General features: G+C 40.7%; 1 protein-coding gene across 2 annotated transcripts in view; it reads left to right on the top strand.

The window, feature by feature from the left end:
• Window positions 1–12,694, top strand: part of sh3gl1a (SH3-domain GRB2-like 1a) — a 63,077-nt gene extending 50,383 nt beyond the window's left edge. For both annotated transcript variants that reach the window (XM_049476824.1, XM_049476823.1), the window contains exons 8-10: window positions 8,061–8,191; window positions 9,631–9,681; window positions 12,072–12,694. In XM_049476824.1, coding sequence (XP_049332781.1) covers window positions 8,061–8,191; window positions 9,631–9,681; window positions 12,072–12,265 — 376 coding nt within the window. In that variant the 3' untranslated portion in view covers window positions 12,266–12,694. The remainder of the gene's footprint in view (window positions 1–8,060; window positions 8,192–9,630; window positions 9,682–12,071) is intronic.
• The last annotated feature ends 433 nt before the right edge of the window (window positions 12,695–13,127 follow it).

Genomic DNA, 13,127 nt, shown 5'->3' with positions numbered 1-13,127 from the left:
GCTAGTTAGTTACCTAGCTCAGTGAGCTAGTGAGATACCTAGTCAGTGAGCTAGTTACTTACCTAGCTCAGTGAGCTAGTGAGTTACCTAGTCAGTGAGCTAGTGAGTTACCTAGTCAGTGAGCTAGTGAGATACCTAGTCAGTGAGCTAGTGAGATACCTAGTCAGTGAGCTAGTGAGATACCTAGTCAGTGAGCTAGTGAGTTACCTAGTCAGTGAGCTAGTGAGTTACCTAGTCAGTGAGCTAGTTAGTTACCTAGCTCAGTGAGCTAGTTAGTTACCTAACTCAGTCAGCTAGTTAGTTACCTAGTCAGTGAGTTACCTAGTCAGTGAGCTAGTGAGATACCTAGTCAGTGAGCTAGTGAGATACCTAGTCAGTGAGCTAGTGAGATACCTAGTCAGTGAGCTAGTGAGTTACCTAGTCAGTGAGCTAGTGAGTTACCTAGTCAGTGAGCTAGTGAGTTACCTAGTCAGTGAGCTAGTTAGTTACCTAGTCAGTGAGTTACCTAGTCAGTGAGCTAGTGAGATATCTAGTCAGTGAGCTAGTGAGATACCTAGTCAGTGAGCTAGTGAGATACCTAGTCAGTGAGCTAGTGAGTTACCTAGTCAGTGAGCTAGTGAGTTACCCAGTCAGTGAGCTAGTTAGTTACCTAGCTCAGTGAGCTAGTTAGTTACCTAACTCAGTCAGCTAGTTAGTTACCTAGTCAGTGAGCTAGTGAGATACCTAGTCAGTGAGTTAGTTAGATACCTAGTCAGTGAGCTAGTGAGATACCTAGTCAGTTACTTAGTCAGTGAGCTAGTTAGATACCTAGTCAGTGAGCTAGTTAGATACCTAGTCAGTGAGCTAGCGAGATACCTAGTCAGTTACTTAGTCAGTGAGTTAGTTAGATACCTAGTTAGTGAGCTAGTTAGATACCTAGTCAGTGAGCTAGTTAGTTACCTAGTCAGTAAGCTAGTGAGATACCTAGTCAGTTACTTAGTCAGTGAGTTAGTTAGTAGCTCAGTGAGCTAGTTAGTTACCTATTCAGTGAGCTAGTGAGTTACCTATTCAGTGAGCTAGTGAGATACCTAGTCAGTGAGCTAGTGAAATACATAGTCAGTGAGCTAGTGAGATACCTAGTCAGTTACCTTGTCAGTGAGCTAGTGAGTTACCTAGTCAGTGAGCTAGTGACTTACCTAGTCAGTGGGCTAGTGAGATACCATGTCAGTGAGATACCTAGTCAGTGAGCTAGTCAGTGAGCTAGTGACTTACCTAGTCAGTGAGCTAGTGAGTTACCTAGTCAGTGAGCTAGTTAGATACCTAGTCAGTGAGCTAGCGAGATACCTAGTCAGTTACTTAGTCAGTGAGTTAGTTAGATACCTAGTTAGTGAGCTAGTTAGATACCTAGTCAGTGAGCTAGTGACTAACCTAGTCAGTGGGCTAGTGAGATACCATGTCAGTGAGATACCTAGTCAGTGAGCTAGTCAGTGAGCTAGTGAGTTACCTAGTCAGTGAGCTAGTGAGTTACCTAGTCAGTGAGCTAGTGAGTTACCTAGTCAGTGAGCTAGTGAGATACCTAGTCAGTGAGCTAGTGAGTTACCTAGTCAGTGAGCTAGTTAGTTACCTAGCTCAGTCAGCTAGTGAGTTACCTAGTCAGTGAGCTAGTGACTTACCTAGTCAGTGAGCTAGTGAGTTACCTAGTCAGTGAGCTAGTGAGATACCATGTCAGTGAGACCTAGTCAGTGAGCTAGTGAGTTACCTAGTCAGTGAGCTAGTGACTTACCTATTCAGTGAGCTAGTGAGTTACCTAGTCAGTGAGCTAGTGAGTTACCTAGTCAGTGAGCTAGTGACTTACCTAGTCAGTGAGCTAGTGAGTTACCTAGTCAGTGAGCTAGTGAGTTACCTAGTCAGTGAGCTAGTGACTTCCCTAGTCAGTGAGCTAGTGACTTACCTAGTCAGTTAGCTAGTGAGATACCTAGTCAGTGAGCTAGTGACTTACCTAGTCAGTGAGCTAGTGAGTTACCTAGTCAGTGAGCTAGTGAGATACCATGTCAGTGAGAGACCTAGTCCGTGAGCTAGTGAGTTACCTAGTCAGTGAGCTAGTGAGTTACCTAGTCAGTGAGCTAGTGACTTACCTATTCAGTGAGCTAGTGAGTTACCTAGTCAGTGAGCTAGTGAGTTACCTAGTCAGTGAGCTAGTGAGTTACCTAGTCAGTGAGCTAGTGAGTTACCTAGTCAGTGAGCTAGTGAGTTACCTAGTTAGTGAGCTAGTGACTTCCCTAGTCAGTGAGCTAGTGAGATACCTAGTCAGTGAGCTAGTGACTTCCCTAGTCAGTGAGCTAGTGAGATACCTAGTCAGTGAGCTAGTGACTTACCTAGTCAGTGAGCTAGTTAGTTACCTAGCTCAGTGACCTAGTTAGTTACCTAGCTCAGTCAGCTAGTTAGTTACCTAGTCAGTGAGCTAGTGAGATACCTAGTCAGTGAGCTAGTGAGTTACCTAATCAGTGAGCTAGTTAGTTACCTAGCTCAGTCAGCTAGTTAGTTACCTAGTCAGTGAGCTAGTGAGATACCTAGTCAGTGAGCTAATGAGTTACCTAATCAGTGAGCTAGTTAGTTACCTAGTCAGTGAGCTAGTGAGTTACCTAGTCAGTGAGCTAGTTAGTTACCTAGTCAGTGAGCTAGTTAGTTACCTAGTCAGTGAGCTAGTGAGATACCTAGTCAGTTACTTAGTCATTGAGCTAGTGAGTCAGTTACTAGCTCAGTAAGCTAGTTAGTTACCTGGTCAGTGAGCTAGTAAGTTGCCTAGTCAGTGAGCTAGTGAATTACCTAGTCAGTGGGCTAGTTAGTTACCTAGTCAGTGAACTAGTGAGATACCTAGTCAGTGAGCTAGTGACATACCTAGTCAGTGAGCTAGTGAGATACCTAGTCAGTTACCTTGTCAGTGAGCTAGTGAGTTACCTAGTCAGTGAGCTAGTGAGATACCATGTCAGTGAGATACCTAGTCAGTGAGCTATTGAGTTACCTAGTCAGTGAGCTAGTGACTTACCTATTCAGTGAGCTAGTGAGTTACCTAGTCAGTAAGCTAGTGACTTACCTATTCAGTGAGCTAGTGAGTTACCTAGTCAGTGAGCTAGTGAGTTACCTAGTCAGTGAGCTAGTGAGTTACCTAGTCAGTGTGCTAGTGAGTTACCTAGTCAGTGAGTTAGTGAGTTACCTATTCAGTGAGCTAGTGAGTTACCTAGTCAGTGAGCTAGTGAGATACCTAGTCAGTGAGCTAGTGAGTTACCTAGCCAGTGAGCTAGTGAGATACCTAGTCAGTGAGCTAGTTAGTTACCTAGCTCAGTGAGCTAGTGAGATACCTAGTCAGTGAGCTAGTTAGTTACCTAGTCAGTGAGCTAGTGAGTTACCTAGTCAGTGAGCTAGTGAGTTACCTATTCAGTAAGCTAGTGAGTTACCTAGTCAGTGAGCTAGTGATGTACCTAGTCAGTGAGCTAGTGAGTTACCTAGTCAGTGAGCTAGTGAGTAACCTAGTCATTGAGCTAGTGAGTTACCTAGTCAGTGAGCTAGTGAGTTACCTAGCCAGTGAGCTAGTGAGATACCTAGTCAGTGAGCTAGTTAGTTACCTAGCTCAGTGACCTAGTTAGTTACCTAGCTCAGTCAGCTAGTTAGTTACCTAGTCAGTGAGCTAGTGAGATACCTAGTCAGTGAGCTAGTGAGTTACCTAGTCAGTGAGCTAGTTAGTTACCTAGTCAGTGAGTTACCTAGTCAGTGAGCTAGTGAGATACCTAGTCAGTGAGCTAGTGAGATACCTAGTTAGTGTGCTAGTGAGTTACCTAGTCAGTGTGCTAGTGAGTTACCTAGTCAGTGAGCTAGTGTGTTACCTAGTCAGTGAGCTAGTGAGTTACCTAGTCAGTGAGCTAGTTAGATACCTAGTCAGTGAGCTAGTTAGTTACCTGGTCAGTGAGCTAGTGAGATACCTAGTCAGTTACTAGCTCAGTGAGATACCTAGTTAGTGTGCTAGTGAGTTACCTAGTCAGTGTGCTAGTGAGTTACCTAGTCAGTGAGCTAGTGTGTTACCTAGTCAGTGAGCTAGTGAGTTACCTAGTCAGTGAGCTAGTTAGATACCTAGTCAGTGAGCTAGTGAGTTACCTAGTCAGTGAGCTAGTGAGATACCTAGTCAGTGAGCTAGTTAGTTACCTAGCTCAGTGAGCTAGTGAGTTACCTAGTCAGTGAGCTAGTGAGTTACCTAGTCAGTGAGCTAGTGAGTTACCTATTCAGTAAGCTAGTGAGTTACCTAGTCAGTGAGCTAGTGATGTACCTAGTCAGTGAGCTAGTGAGTTACCTAGTCAGTGAGCTAGTGAGTAACCTAGTCATTGAGCTAGTGAGTTACCTAGTCAGTGAGCTAGTGAGTTACCTAGCCAGTGAGCTAGTGAGATACCTAGTCAGTGAGCTAGTTAGTTACCTAGCTCAGTGACCTAGTTAGTCAGTAAGCTAGTGACTTACCTATTCAGTGAGCTAGTGAGTTACCTAGTCAGTGAGCTAGTGAGTTACCTAGTCAGTGAGCTAGTGAGTTACCTAGTCAGTGTGCTAGTGAGTTACCTAGTCAGTGAGCTAGTGAGTTACCTATTCAGTGAGCTAGTGAGTTACCTAATCATTGAGCTAGTGAGATACCTAGTCAGTGAGCTAGTGAGTTACCTAGCCAGTGAGCTAGTGAGATACCTAGTCAGTGAGCTAGTTAGTTACCTAGCTCAGTGAGCTAGTGAGATACCTAGTCAGTGAGCTAGTTAGTTACCTAGCTCAGTGAGCTAGTGAGTTACCTAGTCAGTGAGCTAGTGAGTTACCTAGTCAGTGAGCTAGTGAGTTACCTATTCAGTAAGCTAGTGAGTTACCTAGTCAGTGAGCTAGTGATGTACCTAGTCAGTGAGCTAGTGAGTTACCTAGTCAGTGAGCTAGTGAGTAACCTAGTCATTGAGCTAGTGAGTTACCTAGTCAGTGAGCTAGTGAGTTACCTAGCCAGTGAGCTAGTGAGATACCTAGTCAGTGAGCTAGTTAGTTACCTAGCTCAGTGAGCTAGTTAGTTACCTAGCTCAGTCAGCTAGTTAGTTACCTAGTCAGTGAGCTAGTGAGATACCTAGTCAGTGAGCTAGTGAGTTACCTAGTCAGTGAGCTAGTTAGTTACCTAGTCAGTGAGTTACCTAGTCAGTGAGCTAGTGAGATACCTAGTCAGTGAGCTAGTGAGATACCTAGTTAGTGTGCTAGTGAGTTACCTAGTCAGTGTGCTAGTGAGTTACCTAGTCAGTGAGCTAGTGTGTTACCTAGTCAGTGAGCTAGTGAGTTACCTAGTCAGTGAGCTAGTTAGATACCTAGTCAGTGAGCTAGTTAGTTACCTGGTCAGTGAGCTAGTGAGATACCTAGTCAGTTACTAGCTCAGTGAGCTAGTTAGTTACCTAGTCAGTGAGCTAGTTAGTTACCTAGTCAGTGAGCTAGTGAGTTACCTAGTCAGTGAGCTAGTGAGTTACCTAGTCAGTGAGCTAGTGAGTTACCTAGTCAGTGAGCTAGTGAGTTACCTATTCAGTGAGCTAGTGAGTTACCTAGTCAGTGAGCTAGTGATGTACCTAGTCAGTGAGCTAGTGAGTTACCTAGTCAGTGATCTAGTGTATTACCTAGTCAGTGAGCTAGTGAGTTACCTAGTCAGTGAGCTAGTGAGTTACCAAGTCAGTGAGCTAGTGAGATACCTAGTCAGTTACTTAGTCAGTGAGTTTGTTACTAGCTCAGTAAGCTAGTAAGTTACCTAGTCAGTGAGCTAGTAAGTTGCCTAGTCAGTGAGCTAGTTAGTTACCTAGTCAGTGAGCTAGTGAGATACCTAGTCAGTTACTTAGTCAGTGAGTTTGTTACTAGCTCAGTAAGCTAGTAAGTTACCTAGTCAGTGAGCTAGTAAGTTGCCTAGTCAGTGAGCTAGTGAGTTACCTAATCAGTGGGCTAGTTAGTTACCTAGTCAGTGAACTAGTGAGATACCTAGTCAGTGAGCTAGTGAGATACCTATTCAGTGAGCTAGTGAGATACCTAGTCAGTGAGCTAGTGAGATACCTAGTCAGTGAGCTAGTGAGATACCTAGTCAGTGAGCTAGTCAGTTACCTAGTCAGTGAGTTACCTAATCAGTGAGCTAGTGAGATACCTAGTCAGTGTGCTAGTGAGTTACCTAGTCAGTGTGCTAGTGAGTTACCTAGTCAGTGAGCTAGTTAGTTACCTAGTCAGTGAGCTAGTGAGATACCTAGTCAGTTACTTAGTCAGTGAGTTAGTTACCTAGTCAGTGAGCTAGTTAGTTACCTAGTCAGTGAGCTAGTGAGTTACCTAGTCAGTGAGCTAGTGAGTTACCTAGTCAGTGAGCTAGTGAGTTTCCTAGTCAGTGAGATAGTGAGTTACCTAGTCAGTGAGCTAGTGAGTTCCCTAGTCAGTGAGCTAGTGAGATACCTAGTCAGTGAGCTAGTGAGTTACCTAGTCAGTGAGCTAGTTAGTTACCTAGCTCAGTCAGCTAGTGAGTTACCTAGTCAGTGAGCTAGTGACTTACCTAGTCAGTGAGATACCTAGTCAGTGAGCTAGTGAGATACCTAGTCAGTGAGCTAGTGAGTTACCTAGTCAGTGAGCTAGTGAGTTACCTAGTCAGTGAGCTAGTTAGTTACCTAGTCAGTGAGCTAGTTAGTTACCTAGTCAGTGAGCTAGTGAGTTACTTAGTCAGTGAGCTAGTGAGTTACCTAGTCAGTGAGCTAGTGAGATACCTAGTCATTGAGCTAGTGAGATACCTAGTCAGTGAGCTAGTGAGTTACCTAGTCAGTGAGCTAGTGAGTTACCTAGTCAGTGAGCTAGTGAGATACCTAGTCAGTGAGCTAGTGACTTACCTAGTCAGTGAGCTAGTGACTTACCTAGTCAGTGAGCTAGTGAGTTACCTAATCAGTGAGCTAGTGAGTTACCTAGTCAGTGAGCTAGTTAGTTACCTAGCTCAGTGAGCTAGTGACTGACCTAGTCAGTGAAAGAAGTAGATGAGAGATTCCAGAAGCAAAAGTCTGTAGCAGATGAATCCAAAAAGAATCCTCAGAAAATTCACAAAAACACAAAAATAAAATCAAAGACTGACAAAATATGTATTTGCTATATATTTTTTCTCTTTTGAATTTGCAACATACAAATTGTCCTTTTGATTTTAAAAATTTTGTGAAATCTGGGGTCCAAGAACCTCTGTTTTACTGGCCATAGTCCATTGAAACCCAAGACAAGAGAGCAGTACACAAAAAATCCTTCTACAAAAAGAAAAAAAAACATCAATAATCACACCAAAAACATAAAAAAAACATTCATCCTGTTTTACTTACATTGGGCTTAAATCACTTGGGTTTCCCCAGTAGAAGAATTTAAAATATGCAAACAGCCATGTCTGCTGCCAACAAACTGTTTGTAGCAGATTGTAACTGCTAACAATGCCCACTTCTTCTCCTGAGAGCTGAGGACCAGAACTTGGGCTTAAAAATGACATTACACTAAAATCTAATCAGAATCTGTGTTACAATGAGATGGTTACAAATTATTAGAATATTACAATATTTATTGTAATTTTAATATTAATACAATATTACAAAACATACAACACCTACATACACATAGAAAATATGTTACTAATTATTAAAGTGTTTATCTACAAATCGTGCATTGATACCCTAAACAACCTGAAGTATAAAAAAACACAGGACAGGTCTGTATTAATATAGCTGTGGCTTCACTGTTAGCTGATGTTATTAACCAGTTTTCTAATGTATTAGAAAAGTCTAATGTATTAGAATAGTCTAATGTACACACACAGCTCATAAGGTACAAAATCCTAATGTTTAATGTAGTAATTAATACATTTTTTTAAGTTATTGTCAAAAGTTAAAACCTCACTTGAGGTGGTGTATAAAGGCAAAAAATAAAAATAACTTCACTGTCCAAACAGTTATTGACCTGATTGCCAGTACTGTTTTAATGGTGTTATGTGACAATAAAGTATTTAAATTTGTTCTCTCGACTGTGTTTAAATGTTTTGGTCTCAGATTAAACAACGCCCAGTCTCAGCCACAACGTAAGCGAATGCCCAAACCAGTGCCCAGCTTTGACTACGACCCTGAACCTTCTAACGGCAGCTACAGTCCAACAAACGCTCCCCCATCTTACTCATCCTCAGGTGAACTGCATTACCACACCTGCACCAGTACAGCATCAGCACCACCCAGCCAGTAGGGCTGTGCACTGATACGATACGCATCACATACAGGGACTACAATTCAAAATATCATGATTTATATTGTAAAAAGATATACTGTTTTTTTCGCAATATAATGCACACTGGATTATAAGGTGCATTATGTGACACTAGTAAGAACAAGGAGTGTCACCACGTTTTTCTTCTAATTCAGCAGGTCTCGCCGCTGGGTGGTGGTGGTGGTGGGGGGTTACTACATTAAGTTAAGCTAAGTAACAGTAAACAAAACTGAAATTCTTAAAAAAAAACAACAAAAAAAAACATTTTCTCAAACGAGTGCTGGATGTTAATCTAAATAAAATTCTCTCCTGAAAACTGTTTATTTGGGTGAGTAAATCACTTCCCTTTATGTACTGTAAGCTTAGATTTTCAGATTTCCACTAAGGCTGGGTGCAGCAGCTTTAGCAGATGCCGTTTGAGCTAGTAAACAGCACCTGACATCACTACACTGAGTGTAGTGCTAGCGGTTTGTCCCATGTAGCTAGTTTTATCAGGATAAACATGATAGGCTACAGGCTACAGTCTGAAATACTCGCTTCTGAATGGCGAAAGAGCTAGGACTTAGCATGGTTTGCAGGTAATGCTAATGCTGCTCCAGCAGTACTAGCCAGGATTCGATCTGCTCACCACTAAACAGCTAAAAGCGGCTAATAATGCTCCAGTCTCTGTGCTGGAGAACTAAATTGAATCTCCTGTATTACTCGTTACTTCAGAAGAGTGGCTTTACTGCTCCTTAATACCTGACTGGTAGAATTCATACATAAAGAGCACCGGATTATAAGGCGCACTGAGACTTTTGGGAAAATTAAAAGATTTTAAATGCGAAAAATACTGTAATATAAAACAATATTTATGAAATCAGAATAAAAGAAAACCACTGTCTGACAGCAATCATTATATATAAACTATCAGCAGATGCTTGATGTTTTTATTATACACTCACCTATAGTATCTCACAAAAGTGAGTACACCCCTCACATTTTTTTTTATATTTTATTATATCATTTCATGGGACAACACTGAAGATATGACACTTTGATACAGTGTAGTCTAAAACTAAAACATAGCACAGCATAGCCAGGGTCATACAGCAGTTTTCCAGAGGGAACAATAAATTTACATTGTTATACTATAGCTGTACACTGACTACTTTACACTGTATCAAAGTCTCATATCTTCAGTGTTGTCCCATTAAAGATATGAGAGACAGCACATGTGTCTACAGGATGTCCTGCACATATCACTGAGCTGATAGTGTCCCTCGCATCACTACTAGAGGTGACTGAATGCAGTGAATGAGGGCATGTCTAGCAGTAATGTTAGAGATCAGTGCACTCATTTTTCTTTTCTTATCGTGGCAGCTCCTGCTCCTTCCCTACCCAACCGACCGTCACTGCGTCAGAAACGCCACTGTAAGTATCTAACCCATTCCCCAATCTAACCCAAAACACTGCACTGACTTTGGACTTGATAAAACACAGTGGATCAACACCAGCAGATGACATGTCTCTCCAAACCATCACTGATTGTGGAAACTTTATACTAGACCTCAAGCAGCACTTCATGCTTCCCTCTGCTGACAACTTTTATGGAGGTGTGGATTTCATTTTTCAGCAGGAAATGGCACGCTGCACATACTGCTAAAATTACCAATGGGTCTATAATATTACCAATGGGTATATAATATTCTAATTTCCTGAGACTATTTTTTAGATGCGTGTGTATATAACAGAGTGGGACACAACTGCAGAATATATGTAGTAGACAGTGTTGGGAAGGTTACTTTTAAAATGTAATCCCTTACAGATTACTGATTACATCACTCAAAATGTAATTTGTAACGTAATCAGTTACATTACTTCAAGTGAGTAACGTAATCTGATTACTTTGGATTACTTACAATATTGTCATTTTTTTAAGCCTGAATGAATGTAGCAACCACATCTTGCATATTATTGTTTTATTTTTCCTTCCAGTTAATAGATAGACAAATAAAACAGCCTTTTCAATCACCCTATAAAAATACTTATGAAACCATTTAATCAAACAATTTTATAAAACACTTCTATAAATTGATGATAAAATCATTAAAAACCAAACAATGTAACAACAACTGTAAGCTATCTATTTGCAGGTTTGCCACTTTCTGCAGGTGGATTTTTTGCCAGGATTATCTAGGGGTGTAAATCACAAGATTCATTACGATACGATACAATACGATTATTTTAGTCAGCGATACGATAATGTACGATACCTCAAATTATGTCTTTATACGATACAGTTCGGTCCAATAGGATTTAATGCGATTACAATCTGTTCCTTTTCTAAGAACTCACAAATGCAAACAAAATATAATTTGAATGTTTTATTATTAAATGTCAAATGCAGTGTAATCATAAACAGTAAACAATAATTCACTTCAACACTTTAATTTCCATTATTTAAGTTCCATTTGAGAACATCAAATGCAGAAGAAAATGTAAAAAAAAAAAAAAAGCGCCTGTTATATTTAGAGTTTACAATGTGTGTATGGATGTTGGTGATGAATAGTCAATCATTCTCTACATTTCCTGATTCAGTAGGGTCTTGACAAACAAATTACAAAATTTGTAATTTATATCACAATGCATTGAAGAGTTACACTGCATTATATTAGGTGTCCACCAGGCGTCTCCAACGTGTTCAAAACCTCTCCAGTAAATCTGTCTCTATACAGCCAGAGTTGGTAATTTTTTTGTTTGTTTGTGATAAAATAAATGAATGTAAGTCTATTTCAGAGTAATATTAATACTTTTTGATGAAATGACAAACAAAATCACAAAATGCCACTCCCCCAGCCATTAGGAGACCAATCAGGGCAAATTACGTACCAATGTTTTCGTCTAAGGGTGGACTATTGGATGAAATAGGTGTCAATCACTTTTGTGACGCTGGCTATGACCTGATTTGATTGGATTGGATTGATCCAGCGCTCACGTAATTGGTTCAAAAGACGATCACTCAAGAAAAATAGTGGTTTGTGGACCGCTGAAAATAAACGCATGTTTGTGAGGAGAAGTGAGCAGGCGAATAAAGGACTTTATGGATATTTTATCTGCGGTTCAGTGCTGTACTGTGGATGCTGTGATAGTAAGTGAATTTTCTATAATGTAATATGTTGTTATTTTATATACTAATAATATTTTATAAGGCTATTTTGTTGGGGAGGCGTGTTCCCCATGTAAACAATGTGAAAAAACAGGCTGTTTTCAGTTGGCGATTTCTGGCGACTGGTTTCATGTAGATGGTTGTAAATTTGCATGCAGGTAGTTAGTATTAGTACTAAAGAATATGAGTTTTGGTCGGTGTGTTTAGAATATTTGACGCTTATAAGCATTCAACTTTACATAGTCAGAACGGGCCCGCCGACAGGCTAGGGGGCGCTTCTGCAGTGAAAACATTCTGAGCAGGAGGTTGTGAATCATAGAATATTCTGATGTCGTGATTTATGTGAATGTGTTTGCGTTTTGTCAGTGTTGGATTGGAAGACCAAAAATAGAAAAGTACCGCAATGTAATCCATTTATTTTAGCAGAGTAACTGTAATCTGATTACCATTTACTGAAGCAGTAACTGTAACGGATTACAGTTACTCATAATTTGTAATCTGATTACGTAACGCCGTTACATGTAATCCGTTACTTCCCAACACTGGTAGTAGAAACCCCTTTATTGAGATTTGTTCAGTGTTTTGATCAAAATGTTTATTTCAGTGCAGACAAAAAAATGTAACTGTAACTTTATCTCTTCCCTCGTATTACCAGCGAACGACCAGCCGTGCTGTAAGGCCCTGTACGACTTCGAGCCCGAGAACGAGGGAGAGCTGGGCTTTAACGAGGGCGACGTCATCACACTGACCAACCAGATCGATGAGAACTGGTACGAGGGCTCACTCCGCGGCCAGCAGGGCTTCTTCCCCTGCAACTACGTGGAGGTGGTGGTGCCCCTGCCCCGCTGAGTCCAGGCACCGGTGGAATGAGTGGTGGAGAGGGGGAGTTCAAAAAGGGGACGAGTGGTGGGATGGGTGGAACAGATGACAGGGACCCTAGAACAGGCCGTGAGACTCTTTCGTCTCTCTCTGCACTTTTTCCAGTTTTTTCCATTAACAAAAAATTTGGTTTATGGAAATGTTTATATATTTTTTTACAGCCAGGGATAACTATGTAAAATAACACTACCAGATATTGAACTCCCTTTATGATAAGTAAGATCACAGTAAATTCACCATGTATTGTTTTCTATTTTTTTTCTCAATTTCTTTTTTTTGGAATATAATTTTTTTTAATGATTATTTGCTCTAATTAATTCAGTCTCTGTCCAGCTTTCATTGATATGCTAGGCAGACAAAGCTTCCTTCACTGTTGTGATTAAATGGATATTAACTTTTGACCTTTTGCATGTAGTGTTGCTGCCTAGCTGTCATGGTTTCCTACAACGCAGAATATTCATATCACTCATTTGACCATGATCCTGATTCTGATTTATACAGAAATTGATCTGTGCTATCATAAAAGACTGTTTGCCTTATAATATTTGTGTTAATTATTAATGTGACTCTGTTGTTTTGAACATGCTGGAGGTCTGAAGGTCAGAGCATTATCCTTCAATTTCTCTTTGCTGGACCTATATATATTTATCTGCAGTAAATTAAGGCCCTTTCAGACAGTATATTTCCCCCCAGGCATTTTTCAGACAAAAAAATCAAATCTAAGGCCATTAACTTGTGCTCTGAGTAATTTTAACACAAACGATTATTATAAAGCATAGCTGTTCACACCTGTTGTTTTGAATGTTTTTTCTGTGAGGCTTGTGATCGGACA

The sequence above is a fragment of the Astyanax mexicanus genome, chromosome 4 (assembly GCF_023375975.1).
Source record: "Astyanax mexicanus isolate ESR-SI-001 chromosome 4, AstMex3_surface, whole genome shotgun sequence".
In the NCBI taxonomy this organism is placed as follows: domain Eukaryota; kingdom Metazoa; phylum Chordata; class Actinopteri; order Characiformes; family Acestrorhamphidae; genus Astyanax; species Astyanax mexicanus.
Note: the sequence above shows the minus strand (reverse complement) of the source record. Positions and strands in the feature narration are given on the sequence as shown.